Below are 24,541 nucleotides of genomic sequence, written 5' to 3' on the forward strand. Positions count from 1 at the left end.
AAGTGCTGTTAGAGGAGATTCACAGGGACCAAACAGGCTTTCTACCAGGCAGGCATTTGTCAGACAATGTGAGGAATATTATAGATATTCTAGAACTTTTGGAAACTGACATAAATAGAAAAGCTGTCTTGATTTTTGTGGATGCAGAGAAAGCCTTTGACAATATTTGTTGGAGTTTTATGAAGAGGAATCTCCAAGGAATGGGGGTAGGCAAGAACTTTGAAAATGGTATAAGTGCAATTTATTCTGAGCAAAAGGCCAAACTTATTGTAAATGGTATGGTTATGGATGAAATTCCAATAGAGAAAGGGACACGACAGGGATGCCCAATTTCCCCTCTATTGTTTATATCGGTACTGGAGGTTTTCCTTAACATGATTAGAAGAGACCAGCTGGTTAAAGGTATACAGGTCGGAACTAAACATTATAAGCTAAGAGCATTTGCAGATGACCTAGTCTTGACACTACAACAGCCAGAAACTAGCACAAAAAGAGTTTTGGAACTTATTGAAATATTTGGTCAGGTAGCAGGTTTTAAATTGAATAAACACAAGACAAAGGTGTTGGAAAAAAATCTCACGGTGGGGGAAAAAGATAGTTTTCAAAGAGAAACGGGTTTGGAAATTACTAAAAAGGTAAAATATCTGGGGGTGAACTTAACATCTAAGAATGTGAATCTATTTAAAGATAATTATGAGAAATGCTGGGCTGAAGTGAAGAAAGATTTCGATATATGGTCAAGATTGAGACTTTCCTTGTTAGGCCGAATTGCTGTAATTAAGATGAATGTATTGCCGAGATTGTTGTTTTTGTTCCAGACATTGCAAATTTTAGATAAGATGGACTGTTTCAAGAAGTGGCAGAAAGATATATCTAAATTTGTCTGGCAGGGCAAAAAACCCAGAATTAAATTCAAGATTTTGACTGATGCAAAGGATAGAGGGGGCTTTGCCCTGCCGGACTTAAAACTTTATTATGAAGCAGCAGCTTTTTGCTGGCTGAAACCATGGCTACTTCTTGAGAATACAGATATTCTGGACTTGGAAGGTTATGATAATAGTTTTGGTTGGCATGCATATTTATGGTATGACAAGGTAAAGGTACACAGAAATTTTAAAAATCATATTATTAGGAAAGCATTGTATAATGTATGGAATCGATATAAAGATTTGTTTGAAAGTAAAACCCCCAGGTGGCTGTCACCAATGGAAGCTAAGGCGGTAAAAAGATTGAACATGGATACAGACTGGCCAAAATATTGTGAAATTATAGAATATGATGGTGAAAAGTTGAAACTACAGAGTTTTGAGAAATTGAAACCTAAAGTCCGAGACTGGTTACATTATTACCAGATTAATGAAACTTTTAAGCAGGACAGAAAACTAGGATTTCAGAAGGAGAGGTCAAAGTTAGAAACAGAATTGCTAGAACCCAATACTAAGAATTTGTCTAGAATGTATAATCTGCTGCTAAAATGGAACACACAAGATGAAACGGTTAAATCAGCCATGATTAAGTGGGCACAAGATATTGGTCATGATATTATGTTTGCTGACTGGGAGCAGTTATGGACCACAGGTATTAAATTTACGGCATGTAGTGCCCTGAAAGAGAACATAATGAAAATGATCTATAGGTGGTACATGACCCCAGTCAAGCTTGCAAAGATATATCATTTGCCCAATAACAATTGCTGGAAGTGTAATGAATGTGAAGGAACTTTTTATCACCTTTGGTGGACCTGCCCAAAGATTAAGGCCTACTGGGAAATGATCTATAATGAAATTAAGAAAATCCTTAAGTGGACATTTGTAAAGAAACCGGAGGCTTTTCTCTTGGGCATGGTCGGCCAATTGGTACCAAAGAAAGATAGGACCTTTTTTATGTACGCAACAACAGCAGCAAGAATCCTTTTGGCGAAGTATTGGAAGACTAAAGAATTACCTACTCTGGAAGAATGGCAGACCAAGGTGACTGAATTTATGGGACTGGCAGAGATGACCGGCAGAATCCGTGACCAGAAGAAAGAGACAGTGGAGGAGGACTGGAAAAAATTTAAAATCTATCTTAAAAATTGTTGTAAAATTTCGGAATGTTAAGATGTCAGGGGATTGGACACTAAGAATTACAGCTATAAATTGAAATTTATAAAGCAGAAACTCTTTTTAAAGAGAATTAAATATAAAAATGGGATGAAGAATTGCTAAAAATTTTGAAATTTGGATGCAGTGAAGGGGAGGTTTGGGGAAGTCGCATTATGTTTGTTTTGTTTTTTCTTTATGTTGTAAAATCAATAAAAATTATTATAAAAAAAAAAAAAAAAAAAAAAACAGACTGTTAGTCCTTCTAGCCTGGTAGCACCCACTCGGACTGGCAGCAGCTTTCCATAGAAAGCTTTTTCCAGGCACTGTTTCCTTATATCCTTTTTAATTGGAGATGGGAACCCACCATCCTGACCTGGCATTGTTCTTGTTTGCCACATAGAGAATAATACTTAGGACTGGGTTTATGTGTTTTGTTTTTGAAAGGATGAACTGGCTCGTGTCCTGGTCACCCTCTTTGACTCCAGACACTTGCTCTACCAGCTGCTTTGGAACATGTTTTCTAAAGAGGTTGAGCTGGCAGACTCGATGCAGACGCTCTTCAGGGGAAACAGTCTGGCTAGCAAAATAATGACGTTCTGTTTTAAGGTACGTTTGATCTTAATAAATTCAAAAGAGGCACACAGAGAGAGAGCTGGGGCGGAAGGCTCACCCAGAACATGAAATCAGATGGATTAAAAAAAATATCGGCATCTAGGTGCACCACTGCAGTTGTGCTGTTGTCAGATTAAAATCACTTCAGTGCAGACTGTGTCTTAAATTCCATAGCTGTAATCCAGCAAAGTGGTTACTTGGTTAATTCATTTTTAAAGCCATCAACTCTAAAATGTGGGATTAGTTTAAACCGTGTCCTGATTTTACTTAGGGCAGCACATTTAACTTCTTTAAAAAAACAAATAAGTGCATATTCCAAGCAGGCTACAGCATTGTGGCATAAACCTTTATGAGCTAGAGTCCGCTTCATTAGATGCATGAAGTGTGATCCTTAGTTGGCAGAGAGCTGTCAGTGGTGTGGAGCTAGGCAAAATACAAAGCAAAATATTGCAATGCCTGAACATGATGGAGATGTCATTTTCATTGACTCTCTGAAGCCTTACTGACTTCTTAAAGCAGCGCAGCACAAAAAGGCACAGCGCTGCTCTTTTTTTTTTTTTTTTTAACTTCCACAGATTTGAAATCGCCAACCGGATTATTCTCTCTCCTGCAGGTTTATGGGGCAACCTACCTCCAGAAGCTTTTGGAGCCTTTATTAAGGGCAGTAATTACATCAAATGAATGGCAGCACGTCAGCTTTGAGGTGGACCCTACAAGGTTTGAATCCGGGTGGGTGGGAAGGAAGCAGAGGGAGGAGGAGGAGGAAGTCTGCAATATTCTGCCTGCTTTCCCCTTAACACACTGCCGCCCAGCCACCCTCCACTGGCAAGCCCCGTTGCTTGAGGCCCTGATCCTAACTCTAAGCAGGGAATGTAGGGTGCAGCAGATTGGCCCTGAGCGATGCTTCACATTCAGCAACACCTGGAGAGCGAAAGGTTCCCCACAGCTGCCTCGTACCAAAGTCAGACAATGTGATAGCCTCCAAGGTGTTGTTGGACTGCAACTCCCATCAGCCCCCACTAGCGTGGATAATGGGAATTGTAGCCTAGCAATAACTGGAAGACACCATGTTGGCTGCCCCTGCCTTATAGGGAGAGGTCAAGAGTCACAGTTGGCATATTGTAGTCACAGCGCCCATTCTGGTTTCCCTTTGGGTAGATTTGGAGCTCGCTGGATGCTTTCCCCTGCTTCCGGATCAGCAGGGAACACCGCCAACTGTCTTGCTCCCATCTCTCGTCTCATTAATCTATCATAACCTGCCTTCAAGTTACAAATCTGAATCCTCAGATAACGGCCAGCTGTGCATGACTGATACAACATTACCGTTGTTCAGGGCTCGTTTATTTTATTTGTGTTCTGCTTTTTAGCTTGGCTGCCAGAGTAGATTACAATTAAAATCTGCCGCAGTAGAATTAGGGCTATGTTGCTCTCTGTGTGTTATGTAGACCAAGCTCCAGGCTCTTCACTGCAGACAGGAGGGGGCAGAAATCTGCAGATGGTCTCAGACTAAAGCTGGCTGATGCTAAGGAGGCCAGCCCACAAAAGCAGCCCTTTCTGCATTTTGATGCCATCCAGATGCCAGGTTTGGGGGATAAACTTGCAGACCAGTCCCATCTGCTGCTTGGAAGCTCTCCAGCATTGTAGCTAGCGATAGGCAGAAGGAAACAAAGCTGTAGTTTGTGCTGGAGAAATCATAGAACTGCAGAGCTGGAAGGCACCCAGAGGACCATCTAGTCCAACCCGCCTGCAGTGCAGGAATATGCAACTGTCCCATACGGGCATCGAACCTGCAGCCTTGGTGTTAGCAGCACCAATAAAGCTAGGGAGCCTGGCAAAGCCTTGACAGACCTGTCTTACAGGTTGGAATCCGCAGAAAGCCTTGATGATAACCAGCGGAGCCTTCTCCAGATGACAGAGAAATTCTTCCATGCCATTATCAACTCCTCTGCAGAGTTTCCACCTCAGCTTCGAAGTGTGTGCCATTGTCTCTATCAGGTATGCCTGAATCTGGCAACACTAGGTTGTACATTTCGTTGGACAGTGTTGGGGAAAGGGTGGAGAGGCTGTGCCCCTCCAGACATTGTTGGACTACAACTCCCATCATCGCTGACTGCCATCATGCTGGATAGGGCTGATGGGAGTTGGGAGTCCAGCCACCTCTGGAGAAGCACTACTTCCCCCTATCTGTGCCATGAAGGCGAGGGTCCCTTCGGTTGCAGCTGCATTGGGCCTATTGCCTGAGGAAAAGTTAAAGAGGCATTCTCAGTGGTTGAAGGAAATGGGCAACTGGCTCAGAGAGATGTGAGCCACTCTCTCTTCTCCTTGAATTCTTTGTCTGTCTGTCTGATCAATGCAATGCCGTGTGGTCTGTGTTTCTTCCCCAAGTTATTGACTGACAGGGCTGAGGGCTGATGGGCTCCCTGGCCTTGATTCAACAAGAAAGAGCCTTTTAAACCATTTCAGATCACCCTCCAAGGGCACTGCTACTGATTTATTTATTTTTGAAATCTTGCTTTCGTTGTGTTTGCTTCTGCTGGACTGGGGAAATTCATGCACAATAAATTACACCTTGGTTGTTACTAGGGCCAACCTTTTGCCTTTGCTGAGGTTTTGATGCATCACCTACTGTTGCAGTGATTTACAGAGTTCCACCTGTGTGCTGCTATATGCACTGTGCGGGGCACATGAGTTGTGTCCGCTGTCTGTACTTGAAAGGCTAGTTATATGCTTGAGAGATGAGCTTGCACATTAATGAAAATCTCTTTATTCTCCTGGGACTGCCCATTTGAGGATGCAGATGGGTGTGTGTGTGTGTGTGTGTGTGTGTGTGTGTCATCCTCTACATGAAAAGCTTCTTGCATGTCTAAAAGCAGTAGTTCAAGGAAAAAGCAGGTAGACTACAACAGCCCTGGTAATAAACACTAAACTTTTTTAGTAGCTTGCAAATATAAAAATTAAAATACTTGCCTGCTAAGTTGCATCCAGTGCTAGTCCTAGATCCATTGAAATAAATGGATGCTAACTTAAGCACATTTATTTCAATGGGTCTCCTCCGAGTAGGAACTAGATGGATAAAGACATCTCTTACTATGATGGCTGAAATGCTAGACACTAGGCAGGGTGGTTAAAAAAAAAAGTTCTTTTACTAAACAATCTGATAGATGAGAAAGAGAGAGAGAGAGAGCTTTCCATCTTCTGTGACCAGTGTAGAAACCAAGAAAACTGGCAGAGGAGAAATGAAGGGATCCCATCTCTTCTCTGCCAGCTCATACACTCACCTGCATGGAATTCCTGGTAACCTAGAGCAAGAAGGTGAGTTGTTCAATGCAAGGAGGGTTTAGGTTTGTTCCCCCTCCCCTTGGGTGGCGAATTTAGTTGTGCATTCTAAAGTAGTCCTGTTTCAGGCAGCATCACACAATATTTCTGAACTGGATAGAGCCCTGACAAAGAGGTAGGAAGAGAAGCTGGCTTGATAAAGGAGTAAATCTGGATTTTGAACTGAGTGGGTAGGGAGCCTTTTTCTGGGGACATGTGCCAGTGGTGGGTGGGGCCGGAGGCAAAAGTGGGTGGAGCAGGAGATGGTGGCTCTTGCCTTTTGCACAGCAGCCTGCATTCCAGGCTATGAGCAAGCAAGAAGCATTGTCATCACATTTCAAGGTCACGCTTGAGGGTGTGGGGCAAGGCTGGTGAGCGAGGGCATGTGTGGCCTAGGGAGAGTCCCAAACGCCTGAAGGGATGCATTCAATCCCTGGGCCTGGTATTCTTCACTCCTGCAAGCAGCTGTTGAGTTTCTGCATAGGAGAGATGGCAGTAAGGGTCATAAAAGAAGATGGAGGACCATTTGAAGCAACGTAGTCCTTTCTGCTTTGCTGGGCAGCAATCATCGGTTTGCCTCCAAACATCTTCCTCTCTTACCATCTGTTCTCTTTCCCCAAAGCTTTGCGCTATCAGCAATATCAGTCAACTTGCTCCTCTCCCCATCCAACTGAGAAGCCAATTCTGTAGGGACAGCGGTGAAATGAGATTGATGTTTGTATCCCTGTTCTTTATATTAAAGCTGCTCAGGAAGAATGAAGTGCCTTTTAGAGAAGGATCATGGTGAAATCCTTCCCAAGAGCTTTCCCTCTGGAAATGACAACTAACTGAGTGGGGAAATAGGTGTGACTGCTTCTCACTGTCACTCAGCATGAAATTCCCAGGGTTAGGGAAGAGCGTTCTGTGATTATGTCCACACCTCTCGTTTACTGGAGACGTGTCACATGTGGGCCTTACAAAGTAAAGGAAGGGAACTTGGACCAAATGCCCTTGCTTGCTAGTCTCATTCTTTGGGTATAGAACGTAGGTGCTCTCCTTTGCCAAGTAAAAACTGGTTCTGTCCGGCCCCCAATAGAACAGTGTACAGGACAATAGCTGAGTCTGCAGCTTCTGTTTCAGATGCAGACCTGCAGCCAACTCTTTGAGCGTGCAATGAATTTTGTTAATGGAGTTTATGGTGTAGTGACTGTAAAGTTTGAGATGCTATGGAAAGTATTAAGCATTCAAGGTTACTTCTCCATTGGAGAGAGGCTGTTAGAGAACTGCTGTGAAGATGATTCAGTTTCTCCCTTATTTAATGGATCGAGTATCTACTTACTTACATCCTCATGAGGCATAAACAATATTTTCCCTAAAGGTTGCGTAGTGGGATGTGGGATACCTGGTGTTGTAAATAACTTTATCGGTAGCGACTGAGCACATTCTGATTCAGCTCGTAACTGAGGTTTGGGCCTGGCTTGTGTTAAATTTGCTGCCAGCCTTCCCCACCAGTTGTTCTCTTCCCCTCCCCCCAGAAAACTTGCTCTTGTGTAAAGGGGGAGCTGATAATGTGGGGGGTTGACCAGAGACCCAAAGAGGCCTCTAGGCATCATCTTTAAAACCTGGATTCTGCTGAGCATGCACTGAAGCATCGTTTTCTTCCGGGGGGAAGGGGATTTGCAGTTTCCTCTGCCTAACTGATGGAATTGGAGGCATCCTAGGCAGGAAATTATGCTCCAGCTCGTGATTGGGAGGATCCAAGCCGTCAGTGTGAGGTCCACAGGCTTCTCTTCCTAGCCGCTCATCCTCCTACGTTTCTCCCAAGTGTATGCATGCATGGAAATGGGGAAGAACTGCCAAAGCGAGGGCCAAGAGCAAGCTCCTCAAATGACTCTGTTAAGTGGGCTGCATTTGCTGTTCTAGGTGAAAAGCGGTGAAGATCTGTGTGTCGGTTTTAAGGCAAGGATGTGCATTCCCTGAGGCTGGGTTTCCTCTCCACCCCACCCCACCCTCTGCCCCAGATATGCCATCTGCTTGACCCATTGGTGGCCAAACTTGGCCCTCCAGCTGTTTTGGGACTACAGTTCCCATCATCCCTGACTACTGGTCCTGTTAGCTAGGGATGATGGGAGTTGTAGTCCAAAAACAGATGGAGGGCCAAGTTTGGCCATCACTGGTTAACCCTTACAAGTTGTTCCTGCCCCATTCCTCTTGGATAGGAGGAAGCCCTGATGCAACTTCCTCTGACAACTCAGTGCTGCATGTGGGTGGGGAGAAGCTTCCTTAATTACAACTGATTCCTACCAGAAGCTGGTTGGGCGTCTAATCTCACTGGGTGGCTGCTAGCTTGAAACATGTATGTTCCAGCCTCTGGTGGGAGAAAACAGATCGTTTCTTGTGGCTGGCTTGGCACTTGGTCTCAGTAGCCTTGCCAGTCCATTGCGGGAGTCTTGGATCCCAAGCTCTGAGAGATTGTGGGAAGGGGAACACAATTGTTCCCTTATCTCTAGAGTTGGGGAGCATGTATATACACCCACACCGCTTAATTTAAAAAAAAATCTCTAAATGCTGTACATAAGTCATTGTCAATGTATGCAAATAGAAGCATTTTTTTAAAACAAGAAAAGCTGCCTAACTAAATTACATGCAACCTGTATTTTTATATTATATTGGAAGATGCCCAGAGTGGCTGGGGCAACCCAGTCAGATGCATAGCTGTCAACTTTTCCCTTTTTAAAAGGGATATTCCCTTATTCCTAACAGGATTCCTCGCTAGAAATTGGAAAAGTTGATAGCTGTGGTCAAGATGGGCATGGTATAAGTAATATATTATTATTCTAGTAATGCATAGGTTGGCTTATTCCCCCCCCCCCCGCCCGGTGAATAAGAGACCAATTATCCCAGGGACCCAGACCTTCCAGACCAATTCTGTCATGAGGGACTGGTAAATACCTCGAGAATACTTTGCTTGCTTTCTAACAGGGCAGAGAGTTTAATCATTAATGTTTCATTTGCTTTGCCTGCTAGGCAGCAGGTGCAGCATGTCACAGAGCCATGTGTGGGGTAAGGATAGAATGAATTATACAGCTGCAGTTCTTGGGGTAACAGTTGACCTGGAATATCCTGCAAGCATTGCTGGATAAGGGTGTTTAGCCTTTGTCCAATGCATGAGTGGATTGGGAGAAGCTGACCTGCCACAGTTGCCAAATATTTACTCAGCTGAAGCAGATGCACATATTTCTTCTAAAGCCTGAACTGGTCAAATAAGGTTGCGAAGTTTCCCTCTATGCATTGCAAAAGGTTTTGTGTGGGTAGTGGGGAGAAAAGAAGCACTATTGCAATCCTTTGCAAGAATGGGGACCTGAATATTTTTATCTTTGGTGTCATATTCTACATGGTATACTAAAAAAAAAAGTTCATATATATGGGCTTGGTGTTGATTTTTTTTAAAAACCATTTACAAGTTCTGGTACAATGCTGATTATGCATCTAACTTCGGGACTGGGAAGAATTGATTTGGACCCTCTCAAAGCATATATTCTGGACAATACATGCAATAACACACAACAGATTAGCAAATAAATACTCTTTAAAAATTCTCAACCTAGCCAGAAATAGTAGAAATGATTGGAACCTGACATTTGCTTGCTTTCGTATTTGTGGACAAATTGTGGTCACTCACATGAAACACAAACTCCATCCAACATGAGTGTGTAATTTCATTTTCTGTTCTGTTTTTGTTACATTTGATCGTGTAATTTTGTGTACCGGTGGACATTGGGGGTTTCTTTTGTTGCTGTGTATGTGGTTGGTGCTGTGACTTGTTTGTGCTCATCTCTGTTCTGTAGGCAACTTGCCACTCTCTCCTGAATAAAGCTACCGTAAAAGAAAAAAAGGAAAACAAAAAATCAGTAAGTTTTGGAGAAGTTTTATTAGCCATTTCTTTCAAAGCACACAGAACACCCCTTTTCTTGATTTCTGTTTTTTTTGCTCTCTCTGTTCCAAAAGCTCTTCACTTTCAAGCCTCTACTTGACTTTCATTGTAAAAATCATTCTACTAATTCTGGCACCAAAGAGCTTTCATTTCAATTAACACTGGACTTTGAAGTCACATCTGTTGTTGTTTTTTTACAAAAAAAAAAATAAATAAATCTTGAATGTGCCTCTTTCAATTTCCGTTTCGGAAGGGTACCTCTGCAGCTCTGCACCATCATTCTGATGAACCTCTCTTTGTCGTCACTTGCAATGCTAAATAAGAAGGGGAAAGTCAGAAAATAAGGGTGAGGCATATGTGTGCAGGAAAAAAAGAAGGCATTCCTCAAGAGAAGTAGGTGGACCTTTCTGATGAGAACTGGAAGCAACACCAGTTGGTAGATAGCATTAAAGTATGAGCAACAGCAAGCAAGGAAGTAGATGTGGATTGCAAGATGCATGAGGCTCTTCATTCAATTACTATATGCATGATGGGCTGAGTTAAGTGTATGCCCTTGGCAACCCTCTTTTTATGAAAACAAGTTCCAAACCTGGTCGGGATGGGGAAAATGCCCCAATAACATACTCTAAATATTTCAGTTGTTCACCTATACCTGGTTAGGGTGGAGTAAAATACGTGTACACAAATGGATTGGCCTTACTTTCTAACTTTCCCTCCCAAGTGTGAAAGAGAAGTGAACCTGGGAACCTTAACGAAAGGTGCTGGGTGTCCTTTGTGTCAAACTTTCCAAAAGTGTTTCCTAACCAAAATGCTACTATGGGGGGCCCATGGATAGAAGGTTCAGTATTTTATCTACTTTGCTCATGTTTTTCTTTTTAAAACACAAGACTTTCCTGATGCTTAATGACATTTGGCCATTTGCCTACCTTTCAGAGAACAAATCTCTTTGGGTGACCTTCTGTTCAGTTAGAACTTCTTTTTTTTAATAAAAAAAAGGGTGTTGTTGACTGGTCCACAAGATGGGAGCAGATTGTTTACTTCCACTTGCTATGAGGGTGGAAGTTGAATTTATGTTTTCCTCCATGGATGTGCTTCTTCTCTTCTAATCTTGCCCACTGCACAATGACAGAACTTCAGAGCTCTTACTCCAATTGGATTTCTGGGGGGTTTTTTTTCCTGGGTGCTCCTCCCCATCTCAAAGATGAAATGGGCACTGGCCCAACTCTCTCGGCCTGTTCTGACATGTTTTGTGGCTGCAGCCATGCACGCAACTTGCTCGAAGACACCTGCCATGTCTTGAGGCATTGTTCCCTCTGCAGCCACCCTTCTCATAAACCACTAATCCAAGTGCCACTCCAGGAGACTATATAAAATGCTGGATTGGCAGTCTGGTATATGTGGGATTTGGGACCCAGCAGCTACCATCTGCAGGTTGCTAATATGAAGAGCCATTGGAAAAATACCCAGTTCTTAGAAACCAGTATCCATTTTAAGGATCTAGTGCCAGTTCTTTTGTCCTTCCCTTTAAAGAACAACACAGTGTTCTGAGTTAAATTAGTCATTGAAATTCCAAGTGTCCTGCAATTGTTAATGTCTAGTGTTGTATAGCCAGTTTATCTTGGCTTTGCTTATTCTACGAATTGGCATGAATTGGCCTATGTGTGTGTTCGGTAGCTTTGCTGAACCTCAGCAGTTCTGGGCCTCGCCAGTGCCTCAGTGGGAGACTGGGAAACACTCAGGTATTCCTCCTTGAGTCTCATCATAGGAGGAAAGCAGGATATGTATGGATATGAATGTGTTCATTATCAGTGGCGTAGCGTGGGTTGTCAGCACCCGGGGCAAGGCAAGTAATTTGCGCCCCCTAACCCTAACCCCCAGATGTTGCGCCCGGTGCGGCCGGCCCCCCTGCACCCCCCACGCTACGCCACTATTCATTATTATTATGCGCTGGGAAATTGTGATTGCAGCTGGCTTGTCCTGCTCACCTTGCCTCTTGAGTTTGCCTAATGTCCTTGTGTTGGATGGCAGATTTGGGGTTTCACATCCAAGATCCTTTGCAGATGGGCATTGTCTGTGTTTGCGTACGGGCCAGCATGATTCTGAACCTCCTCGCCACCCAACCCAGGAAGAGCTACCTAGAAATCAGTATTGTGAACTGTGATCCAATCTTTGGCAAGCTCCAAGAGGTCGTACTCATTCACGCTCCAGCAAATTGTGGTTTGTTAGAGTAGCCCTGTTACATCTAAACCAGAACGTTCGAAGATTACTGGCAGAAGAGCATATGAACAATTTAATTCTGGACTTTTTTTTCCCCTTTTAGAGAAAATAAGTATTCTGCATGTTCGCCCCAGAGTTAATATTGCAAACACTCCATTATTTTCTCATATGCAACATACACAGGAGTGCTTTTTGCAATTTCTTGGCAGAGACTGGTCCAGTTCACACAATACGTTAAGCCGTGGTTTAAAACAAACCATGGTTTATTGTGAATGCGTGCTGCTCTGGTGCACATGCTTTGTTCCTGGCCCCCACCTCCCAAGCAGTCCCCAAGTGGCAACCTCATGATTTGTTTGCAAAGAGACAAACGGGAACCTGGGTTCAGACAGCCCAGTAAACTTGTTCATCCAGTGGTGTGGCAGGAGAGGCAGAGGAGTACTGTGGGAACTTAAGAGCAATGTTAAAACAATGGTTTAATGCAGTGTTCCCCAAACTTGGGTCTCCAGCTGTTTTTGGACTACAATTCCCATCATCCCTGACCACTGGTCCAGCTAACTAGGGATGGTGGGAGTTGTAGTCCAAAAACAGCTGGAGACCCAAGTTTGGGATACACTGGTTTAATGTGACATGTGAATCAGGAATTCATGACTTTTATTTATATATTATTAAATTTAAATACCACCATTCCGCTAAAGAGCTCAAGGTGGTATGCATGTTCCTGCCCCACTCTCTTTTATCCTCATGGCAGCCCAATGAGGGAGGTTAGGCTGAGAGGTGACTGGGCGCAGGTCACGCAGTGAGTTTCTTAGCTAAGTGGGAATTGGGCCCCTTTTCTTCCTGGTCCTAGCGAGGCATTCTAACCTCTACACCTTGCTGACTTCCCTGTTTTGTTGAGAGTTCCCTGCTGATGGGTGTACTGTAGCAAAACTTTTCTTTTTCTTTTTGGGTTTTTTTAGTTTGATAAATGAGCATTTTGGTTTCATTGGCAAAGTTGTCATTCCACACCACAAGGTTTGTGCATAAACAATTCAGGTACAAAGAAACTCTTGCCTTCCTTTTAGATTAGCATACTGCAAAATGGCTTTTTAGTTTTTGGCCTTGCTCATACGGATTTGCTCATACAAGGGCTTCACCACAAGACGGAGTGTGAATATATTTGTGTGAGAGACGGGTGGGGGTGGGAAAATCATGCTGTAAAATTGTGTCTTGTCTGTACTATTATCAGTAACTCTTTTCTTCTTCCTTAACTTCTAATAATGATCTGACCTGTTTAACGAGAGAGGTCCAGTTTGGCACCCTATTCTGTTTATCCTGTACAGTAACACATGTGGAAGGTTTGGCAATGAATAGGGAGCTGAAAAGGCCTCTCATTTTTCTTTTCCGTTCTCATTCCGGCCCTTCATTTAAGTTGTGTCCTTATCAAACTCCAACTTGTGCTATTTAGGTTGTCAGCCAGCGGTTCCCTCAGAACAGCATCGGAGCCGTTGGGAGTGCCATGTTCCTGAGGTTCATCAACCCTGCCATTGTCTCGCCGTATGAGGCTGGGATATTGGATAAGAAGCCGCCGCCAAGAATCGAAAGGGGCTTGAAGTTAATGTCAAAGGTAAAGAACTGCAATTCTTGCATGTGTGGGTTTTTTGGGGTCTTTGAGTGAGGTGCAGAGTGAAACAATAGGCAAATTATTGCTGTGATGGGTTTTTTGGGGTCTTTGAGTGAGGTGCAGAGTGAAACAATAGGCAAATTATTGCTGTGATGGGTTTGAAATGGAGCTAAGGCGCACGTGGAAAGCTTTGGCCCTCTGCTTAATTTTGTGCGGCCCTTTGCATGACTCCCAAACCCCTCTGCAAGTTCAGACCTCTGGCGAGAGTGACGCATCCCTCTCCTGGAAGCCTGATCCACCCATCACTGGCTTCAGCACTGCCCACTGCCAGTATACAGCACATTACCCTGGCAGGACTGTGGTGTACCATAGGAATAAAAGGTTGCCTGCCCCAGATTGAGTTTTTGTTTGTTTGTTTCGTGGGTTGGGGGGGGGGGAGCGTTTAAAAAAAGTCACCCCTTCTTACAGCCTGCTACTATAGCATATGTTGTTCGTTTATTTATGTAAAGCATTTGTGATCTGCTTTTTGCGAACCATGCTGCACAAAGTGGCCCTTTGTCCTCTGGACTAGACCAGAGCATGCCTGCAAATGTTCAGTCGTCTTGGATTAAAGCGAATCCCTTGTAACGCAGGAATAACGTTTGGAAGAGAACGCCATGGCACAGCTTGCCATGGCACGATTGGTTGCTTCACCCGTTCTTTTTATTAACCTAGGTACTGCAGAGCATTGCCAACCACGTCTTGTTTACAAAGGAGGAGCACATGCGGCCTTTTAATGACTTTGTGAAGAGCAATTTTGATGCAGCGCGAAGGTAAAGTAGTTGCAATGCTTAGTTTAAAAGAGCTTTGCCTTTATAAGTCTGTAAAGGCCAAGAGGGGTCGGATCTGCAGGCTCTGTAAGTTGGAAAGGCCAGAGGCAAATAGCGTGGTCCGCAGCATGCATTCATGCATAAATTAATAAATTAATTTTTTATTTGTATCCCGCCCTCCCCGGCCAAAGCCAGGCTCACAGCAGCTAACATCATGTAAATAAGACAATATGCATAATACAATATGCAAATAAAATAACATTCAACATTCATTAAAATAATATAGAATAATATTAAATATCAGCATTTCAAGATTAAACAGAAATGCACTCTGAACAGTTACAATAAGTGATTTCTAAACTCCAGTAAAACAACAGCAAGCCACAGTGCACAATACAAAATGAGAAGCAGAGACTGGAGGCACAGCTTCCTTATGAAGAGTCCCAGGGCCGGAAGCGGGGGGTGGGGTGGGGGGCAAGGCAGGTGGAAAGAGGCCTTGCCTGATGGAGTCTCTCCAGCATGAGCTGGGCTTAAAGAGGGTGCAGTCAAACAGGCCAGAGGCTGGCAAATGGCTAAATCCAAGTATGGCAACCGTTAAGTCTCAAGGACCAGAGACAGGAGAAGTGACCCAGCATAGGCAGATCAGGCAGGTGCAGACCATGCATGGAATTGGTCCACAAAGTCTTTCAGCTTTAAGGGGATTGGACTAATTCATGGAAGAGGATAGCCATGATATCTGGGCTTACTCAGTTCAGAGGCAGTTTCACCCCTGAGTGCAAGATGCTAGGAAGCAGCAAGGTGGAGCGGGTGGCTCTCACCTTCTGGCTGTAGTCGTGGGCTTCCTGGAGGCATCTTGTTGTCCACTGGGTGAAACAGGATGCTGGACTGGTCGGATCTTTTGGGTCTGTTCCAGCACAGCTGCTCTTTTTCTTTATTTCTAAAAATACATTGGGGGTGGGAAGTGTGGGGTGGTTAGCTTGTATCATGTTTGCCTTTACTCTCGTGGCAAAACAGATCTCCCAGAAATAAAAGAGGCAGAAATGTGCAGAGATCAATGTCAGCGTTGCATACATTGTGGATTCCAAGAATATTCTTTTTGCTGTTATGCAGCTCCTGGTCTTGGTGTGTGCTGTGTTGCGCTGGACAAGGGCCGGGAAAGTCTGGAAGCGCCTCATGCCCTCCATTAGGTTTTCTGTCAGAGTGTATATGACTGCCATGACTGATCATTTTAACTGTAGCACTGTGGCCACCTTATCCCTAGCAACAAGCATACTTTAGGTGTACCTGCTTGTAATTTTAATAATATTACTTTGAACACTGTACTATTCAACCACAACGTGTGTGCCTTGAGAAACAAAGCCAACACCCCGTTGGTTGTAGTGAGAAGTTGTGAGATCCTTGCTAAAGAGAGCAACGGCTTTCCTTTCTTTGTAGGTTTTTCCTTGACATTGCATCAGATTGTCCAGCCAGCGACACGGTCAATCACAGCCTCTCTTTCATCAGCGATTGCAACGTCCTTGCTTTGCACCGGCTCCTCTGGAACAATCAGGAGAAGATTGGCCAGTACCTTTCCAGCAACAGGTAGAAGTAGCTTGACCAGTGGCCAAGAATCGTTGGCTTTGTCAGAGTTGAAGGAGAAAGCGAGGAACATGCTGTAGGGCAGCAGCTGCCATTTGGGGTGGGGGCAGTAGGCATGTCTTGAATTTTGAGAATGTGCTGGGGGTACTAGTCACTAAATAGCTGCCATGGAGTGTGTGGCATAACACAACACAACATGGCTACCATGAGGCGCTTGGCATAACACAACATTAGAGAAAGAGAGAGCCAACTTTGTGTACCATAAGAAGTCAGCTATATCCTCCTAGTCCTGGTGATGATGCTATCTAATAGCAACAGGGAGCATTACCTGGGAAAACAAACCACTCACTCTTCATAGAAATCACTTAGAAGGTACCTGTATATTTTGGCCCATCATGTTATTTCTAGGATGGCTAGAAACTTAATTCTTTTATTAAATGAAAGCTGAGAGTCTGGGGTACCTGCACAGGGGCATTCAGGAAAACCTCCCCAAGTGCCGGATTGGTGACCCTCTACTCTGATGACTGCTGTGGGTGATTTTGCTTTTTAGTAGTGTGGATGCTGGGATAGTCATGGTTGTAAGTTCTACTCAAAGTGCACCCATTGAAATGAATCAGCCTGTGTTAGTCTTGTCCTTTAATTTCAGTGGATCTGCTCTGAGTATGACTACCATTGGATACAGCTTAAAGTCTGCCTCATTATAGCATCCAGCGCAGCGGCCCAGAGCAAGCAAAGCACAGATAGGATGGGTGGAGCATGGCTAGTAGGAGGAATTGCAGTGATAATCGGGAACAGAAATCTGAACATGGGATAGGACTCATCTGTTTACACACTTTATTAAACCTTGGAGAGTGGGAGGAGGATTGGCATTGGAAGCCAGTGATGCTTGCAGAAAGCAACCTGGGTTCTGTAGTGTATTTTGTCCGCGTAAATAACGCGGGGTATTTTCCACGCCAAATGTTTGTCTGATTTCCTTATTAATGCATGCAGGATGATGCATGTTGTACCGAAATGGAAGAGAAGGAAAATCTAAAAATACCGGTTGTTACAAATGTTGTTGTTGGGTTTTGTTGATAACATGCAGTTGTTTCTCTAGGGACCACAAAGCTGTTGGAAGACGGCCATTTGACAAGATGGCGACTCTGCTGGCATACCTTGGTCCTCCTGAGCACAAGCCAGTGGCAGACACACAGTGGTCCAGTATCAATCTCACCAGTTCCAAGTTTGAAGAATTTATGACTAGGTAGTGGATCTGTAGATGTCTGTTGTTAGCAGTAGCTTTTAGCGTTAATCTGTTGCCATGGGGCCAATGCAAATACAATGCTGTCCATGGTTCTTTTCCCATTTTGAATGCTCATGGTTATTTTCCCACACATTCTCCCATACTCCTAGATTACAGGATTATTATTATTTTTGCTTGCATGTTCTGCCATGCCTCAGGAGTACTTTTGTAGAAGTTCCAACATGTGATTCAAGGGTTTTGAATAAGCCTGAAAAAGATGGCAGTCAGCTTTTGGTTGGGGGCAGGATGTAGACACTCAAGCTTAATTTGAGATTTTCAGTGTGCTTATGTTTGCCTCCTTAGGCACCAGGTGCACGAAAAGGAGGAGTTCAAGGCCCTGAAAACACTAAATATTTTCTATCAAGCTGGGACATCCAAGGCTGGCAACCCTGTTTTCTACTACATTGCTCGCCGGTAAGACCACTTCTCTTTGTTCCTTATTATTTACTATTAAGAATTGTGAAGTCTATATGAAGGAGCAAACTCATTCATTTTCTTGCTTCCCAAGCAACGGCAATGCCTCCGTCATTTCAAATGTTTTTGTTGTGTTCTAAACACATTAGCAAAGTGAGTTTTATTTGTGTGTGCAAAATACGCCACAACTGTTTCTAGCGCTGGTTCGCTTTTTAAGAGGAGTGAGGATTTTTGCCATCTTTGAGCTGCTCCTTTGCTCAGGCAAGTGCTCTGTGGCCACTGGGCTTGCTTGCAGGCTTCTCAGAGTTGCGAAAAGCTCCATGACCTCCATAGATAGGCCCTATCTGCACAACTCTTGTGTGCACATTGGATTGTGTTTCAGTATTTTATGTGGAAGGCTGCATGCACTCCTATGAGAGAGCAGATTTATTGCTCTTGTGGAGTTCTGTGGGTTTGGTTTTTTAAAAAATAGGTTTTCTCAACAGATGCAAAAACAAACTTGAATCTTTACCATCCTGAACCTCAGCTAATAACTTTTGCCATTGTTTTGTGTATGGCATAGATTGTCTGCACTGTGCACACTTGTTGCTGTGCCTGTTTTGGACTACCAGTTCAATATGAATATCTGTGCTTGAGCTAAATGAGGCTTGTGCAGCAAAGGGTATCCTTGACAAAACAGTTAGCTATCATCAAAAGTGTAAAGTCGAGGAGCTTGAGAAGTGGAGTCCGGGTGTGATGAGCAAACGAAGCAAATGTGAAAAAAAATACTGGATGTGGTGCGGTTTGCATGTGTCCCACAAGCTGCCTGCTGGGCAGGACTGGCCCAAGACATTTTGCCCCCTGAGATGAAGCAGCAATTCCCCACCCACCAAACCCTGCCCTGCCAAGTCAAGGTGTGTCGTACCCAAGGCCAGTGAAGTTATTGGGGCACTGGGAAGTAAATCAGTTCCTGCCTGTCACTGTAGATTGCTGCTTTGGAAGAAGGCATTTTTATATGTTCATGTGCAGCGAGGATGTTCATCGCGTATGCCATGCATCAAGGGGGCTGGAAGGACATAAGACGATGGCTCTTTCGACATGGGAGGGAAATTTGGGTTGAACTGAGGTGTGAAACCACACTTGCACATTGTTATGCTGTAGCCATACCTACGTTTCCTTCTGACTCTCTTCTTTCAAGTGGCCTCCCATTGGAGTTAATTTTTGCTGCTTTTTCTACTCTGTTTCTCCTGTTTACTGCGGTCTATGTGCCACATGTCAGTAGGCATAAAAACACTGTTGTTTTCAAACAACTACCACCATTGTTAGTTATGACGCCAGCTTAATCCTTTGTCCATAAAACGGCCATGCACTTTGTCCATAAAATTACTGACAAATAGTAAGCGGAGTTTGACTCTACAGGCATCACTAAGGCATGCTGGGTGCTTGCGTGTGACAATATATTATTTTTGTGTTCTGGTTGTGGGGGAACAATGTGCTTGAAATTTGTGACATGTGCAGGAGGAGGGGGAGTTTTAAATAAACTTTGTCACAAACAGTCTTATCTGGCTTAACCATAGCCATTATGGCCGGATCATTAAAAGTACACACCACTTCAAACAACCAATCTCCTTTATTGACATAGAGAAAGTGCATCATATACATGGATCAGAACACGACACAGTGAACAAAACAGTAGGAGATGCTTTAGAATAAAACTGTCCAGACATTGTGAGGTATGAAAACGGCTCTTGGGACCTATGGTAACGTAATTTCACTGCGTCGCTTAAAAATCTTGCCACATTCTCCACAACATCATTCCTAGAATTGTTCGGCAGATAAGACACCCTGGAAGAGTCAGTGCGATAAATCCCCTCCTTTAATAAGGGGGCCAAATACTTATCATATATTTTTACATAAAATGGGCAAGAAAATAAAACGTGTGTCATGGATTCAACCTGTTTTGTGCCACAAGGGCAGTATCTTTCAGAGAACGGGATTTTTGAAAATCTACCTTGCAAAACTGCAGACGGTAAGACGTTAAATCTTGTGAGGGAAAGAGCTCTGCGTAGGTGGGGATCACAAAGGTTATGTAAATATGGGGTGTCCTGGCCAAATGAGGGGGGAGCCTGCAAACCACTTGTGCCCTGATCTCTTAACCAAGTTGCAAACGCCTTGTAACTGTTAGCAGAGTTGAAGCCCTGTATAGTAATTGTGATTTTCATGGCACAAAGTATTTGTGGGGAGAGGCAAGAACCCATGCTTTGCATGCAGAAGACCCCCAGCCTCAGTTTCTGGCATCTCCAGACAAAAGGATCAGGTGATGGGGAAAGTCCTTTCTATCCAAGACCTTGGATAGCTGCTGCCAGTCAGAGTAGACAATAGTGGGCTGGATGGACAAACAGTCCAATTTGTTCTAAGCCAGCTTCCGACGTTTCCCATGTATCATTCAGGTAGATGAATGGCCAGAATTGCACTGGCTCTGGGCAGTATGCTTGGGAAGTGTGAACTGCCAACTGTGTGGCGGCTGCTGACCATTGGAACTGGCAGGGCCGAGGACGGGGAGCCTAATAATAATAATAATAATAATAATAATAATAATAATAATAATAATTTATTATTTATACCCCGCCCATCTGGTTGGGTTTCCCCAGCCACTCTGGGCGGCTTCCAACAAAATATTAAAATACAGTAGTCCATCAAACATTAAAAGCTTCCCTAAACAGGGCTGCCTTCAGATGTCTTCTAAAAGTCTGGTAGTTCTCTTTGACGTCTGGTGGAAGGGCGTTCCACAGGGCGGGTGCCACTACCAAGAAGGCCCTTTGCCTGGTTCCCTGTAACTTGGCTTCTCGCAGTGAGGGAACTGCCAGAAGGCCTCAGCGCTGGACCTCAGTGTCCGGGCAGAACGATGAGCCAATGAAAGTCAATCAACTCATTTTAGTTTTACCCTCCATCCTCTGCCTTGCTGAGTTCTACTGGGGCAACACTGAGACCAAGCAGGAGGAAACTGGCCGGTGGTGTCACCCCCTGGACTGGTTGCAAGTAGAAAGGCAGGCATGTGTAGGGCTGGCTGAGGACAGACTGAGGTTGATGGGGCAGTACGCCATCTGCCTCCACTACCCTAACCTCTTCAGTGATTTGAAGAATTGGGGTTAGTAGGCTAACATAATGTGACCTGCCTTTCTGGATTTAGCATGCTGCTGACTTTCCTGAAGTTGTACATGTATACCACAGTGCAAGCAGAGGCTTATTTCCTTAAAAATAATTCTTGCGAGAGACACATGTACCGTAATGACATTATTTATTAAGATCTCCAAACATTCATGGCTAATTGAATTTTTCGTTTGAATACAAGGTGTGCAACTTTGCTTCTAGATCTGTTCCTCAGCTCCTTTCCCCCTGGAATTGTCCACCCATCCCTTATTTCCTTGTGGTTTTAAAATGTTGTATTGTTCTCTGTAGTTCAGTTGCCATGCCACCAGCTTCCATTTTTCATTTTGCTGCATAACGTCTCTCTTCAACACAGAAACTTCCTTACATGCATTGAAGTTAAGAATATTTCCCATCATTGACAACCAACTTAGCTTGCGTTAGAAGTGCTGCGGTTCATGTGTGTCTTGAGCAATGAAAGGACTGGATAGCTCAGTTGGTTAGACCATGGTGCTGATAACGCCAAGGTTGCAGGTTCGATTCCTTTATGGACCAGCTGCATATTCCTGCATTGCAGGGGGTTGGACTAGATGATCCTCAGGGTCCCTTCCAACTCTACAGTGCTATGATTCTGCTATCTCTTTGAGAAATGTAGAACCACAAAGAGGAGGGGATGGCAAAATTACGGTAATTGAAACGTTTACACTTGATAACTGGATTTGCTAGCAGAGTGCGTGCTCACCCGAAAAAACACCAGGACTCACAGAATTGGATTGGATTGAATTTTCCTGAATTTTACATACAATTTTAAGTGATTAATTGGATAACTTAACGCTTACATTAGCAGAGAAAAACTAGTCACAAGGATGAAGCAGGTGAAGAGAAGCGGCATTGCCATCACAGGGATCCTGCTGTTGACGGGAGCAGAATTGGTGGGCGACACTTTTAAAAGTGTGGTCATCTTGTGGAGTGTGCTGGTTCCCACTGTGGTATTTTGAGCAGTCGTAGTATTGTCTGCGGAAACCAAGTCAGGTTTGCACAAAACTACAACCACCAGGGCAGGCCAGAGCCATTTCAACAGCCTCTTCATTCTGCATATTCAACAGTGAACATTAGTTAACAATTCACACATTTCTAGAAGACTTGACTTTTGTCATGAGGATGGTGAGGATTTGGCTACATAGGAATCCACACGCTGAGAGAGTTCACTTTTGGTGTTTGTGTTTGCACATAAAAATGTTTTCATACAAGTGGGCCAAATGTAGTGGGGGAAATGACTTGGAATTTAGGTCACAAAAGCACCATTTCTGGACCTCAACGAGAGAATGAAAGCATGGCCAATCCCAAACACTAAAATGAACAAAATCAAGATAGCATGGCTTGTGTCCAGTAATAGTCTTACTCAGAGTAGACCCATTGGAAGTAATGAAAATGCCTCACTTGGTCCCATTGGTTTCAGTGGGGCTACTCTGAATAAAAATCAGAACGCCTTATTTGTATATTTTTGGAAAACCCATGAGGTTTTGAAATTTATTATTTTATTAAAATATTGGTATTCTGTCTTGAAATCAAATATTCCAGAGGCAATTGCCTTGTACCTGAGCATTTCTATATTTAATTAGTTATAAAAAAATTTTGCATCTGTTAGCCAGCTCTTAAAAGCATCCCAAGGCACGTTTGTTAGGTTAGAATTGTGCAATACAAAACTAAACATGGAGACTATTAAAATGGAGCCATAAAACCCAAATCCCTTCTGGGGACAAGAAATCAAGAGGTAAAAGGGCTTATTTTATTGCCAACCCAAAAGGCTGAATGGAAAGGACTCTCCTGGGCAGGAATTCCAGAGCCAGGGAGCCACAGCCAAGGTTACAACACTGTTTCACACACGTGATCTTGTGTTAATCCTTACAACAATCCTGTAAGGGAGGGTCAGTAGCATTGTCCCCAGGGGGGGCCTGAGGCTCAAGCAAGTTTGACTTGCCTGTGGTCACTTTGTGGAATTAACGGCAGAAAAGCGATTCAAATGGGAAGGGCGGGGTGGGGGAGCTTTCCAAGTCATAGCTCATTCTCTCTTCTTTGCCAGAAATGAGGATTTGTGCATTGTTCTGAAGCCCGGTTTATGATTATAGGCTTAACAGTGCAATCCTATACATGTCTATTCAGAAATAAGCCCCAGTGACTTGAATGGGTCTTGCTGCCAGGTTAATGTGTGTAGGAATGCAGCCCAGGATTTTGTTCTTAGAACCAAATTCTACATCAGCTGCAGTTAAAAAAACAACAGCCAATTTGGGGGGGGGGAACATCCCAAGGGCAGAACTGAACAAAAATACATCAGTTCCAAGTCTATCTCTCTGCCTGAAGCTGGATGCTCAACAGGCTTTAGGTTTCCTTTTTTTACGCCGTCATGATTTGGTTTATTTGTCGTTATGGAAGGAGGCTTGATATTCTCAAGACGAAGGGACAATGACAGTAACAGATTGCAAAGGGAGATGGGGACCGCTAAGGAGAGGATCTGAGAACTTTACAGAGAGGGACCCGCCTCCAGTAATTACCGAAAGCCCCAGCCCAGGCCTTCGTTGCTTAACACTTAACAATCCAAACTTGGGACAGGTACTACCTTCCTCCATTTTCCAGTGGTGATTCTAAATCCCTTGCATCATCTGTAGTGTGTTGGAATCAGCCCTCCATGGCAGGCACCCTCTGCCAACAAACTTGCTGTTTGATTTCACTCCTTCTTCTCATTAATCATGAGGGCTAGAAACATTAATCGCAAGGGGTAGGGATGTCGGGTTTTTTAATTTTCCAAGTTTAGATTTTGTTCTTTTTACCTCCTGACTTCTTCTTTTTTATTTTAAACATGCATTTTATTTTTCCTGTTATCTGCCATAAGAGGTTTAACCTCAAAGGCAGGATTTAAATGTATTTATTTTATTTATTTAACACAGGCAGTTAGTATTCTGCAAGAGCTAACTAGTTCTATGCTACATGTCATATTTTACAGCAGGCTCTGTGATTCAAATCTTAACAGCTTACTTAAGCCATAACTGCTCCAAGATCACCCAAGAATTGTTTTAGGAACAAATTTGCAGGTTGGATTGCTAGTTTCCTTCCAGTATGCACACACGTTTCAATATAAAAATTTAGTTTGACGCATCAGCATATCAGGCAGCTAGGGGCACTTTATCACCCTTTTAAAATTTGTAATTAATTTTACCATTTGTTCCGTACCTGTTCTGAGTTTCAGACGCTTATGATGAGAGTAAAATACAGAAGCCTCCGAGGAGCTCCCTTGCATGCAGCCGGTAGATGTGTCGGCTCATTCTGCCATTTAAATATAATTTCAGGATGATTATGCAACCACAAGCCTCATAATGATTGGCTCCTGTGGCTTGCAAATGTCACTTTTTTTCCAAGGCAACGGATGCAAACATGAAACACTTTCCACCCAGCAATTTGATGGAGGAAGTAAGAGGAGTTAGAAATCATGGTGTGGGCTTCTCCCTCCAGCTTTATGCTTTTTTTCAAAGAAGAGAGCAGAGAAGAGAATATAGTGGTACCTCAGGTTAAGAACTTAATTCGTTCTGGAGGCCC

The 24,541-nt window shown here is 43.7% G+C and overlaps 2 protein-coding genes across 6 annotated transcripts in view; one reads left to right on the forward strand and one right to left on the reverse strand.

The window, feature by feature from the left end:
- EVI2A (ecotropic viral integration site 2A) overlaps positions 1–24,541 on the reverse strand; it is a 166,724-nt gene that overhangs the window by 99,663 nt on the left and 42,520 nt on the right. The window lies entirely within an intron of this gene.
- Positions 1–24,541, forward strand: part of NF1 (neurofibromin 1) — a gene marked incomplete at its 3' end in the record, with an annotated part of 165,357 nt that overhangs the window by 48,588 nt on the left and 92,228 nt on the right. For 4 of the 5 annotated variants that reach the window (XM_081843430.1, XM_081843432.1, XM_081843431.1 and 1 more), the window contains 9 exons: positions 2,529–2,690; positions 3,310–3,413; positions 4,556–4,691; positions 9,839–9,901; positions 13,586–13,744; positions 14,456–14,553; positions 15,985–16,131; positions 17,225–17,371; positions 17,714–17,824. In XM_081843430.1, coding sequence (XP_081699556.1) covers positions 2,529–2,690; positions 3,310–3,413; positions 4,556–4,691; positions 9,839–9,901; positions 13,586–13,744; positions 14,456–14,553; positions 15,985–16,131; positions 17,225–17,371; positions 17,714–17,824 — 1,127 coding nt within the window. The remainder of the gene's footprint in view (positions 1–2,528; positions 2,691–3,309; positions 3,414–4,555; positions 4,692–9,838; positions 9,902–13,585; positions 13,745–14,455; positions 14,554–15,984; positions 16,132–17,224; positions 17,372–17,713; positions 17,825–24,541) is intronic. The other variant, XM_081843434.1, reaches the window with a different exon arrangement.

Source organism: Podarcis erhardii, assembly GCF_964252035.2.
Source record: "Podarcis erhardii genome assembly, chromosome: 16".
In the NCBI taxonomy this organism is placed as follows: Eukaryota; Metazoa; Chordata; class Lepidosauria; order Squamata; family Lacertidae; genus Podarcis; species Podarcis erhardii.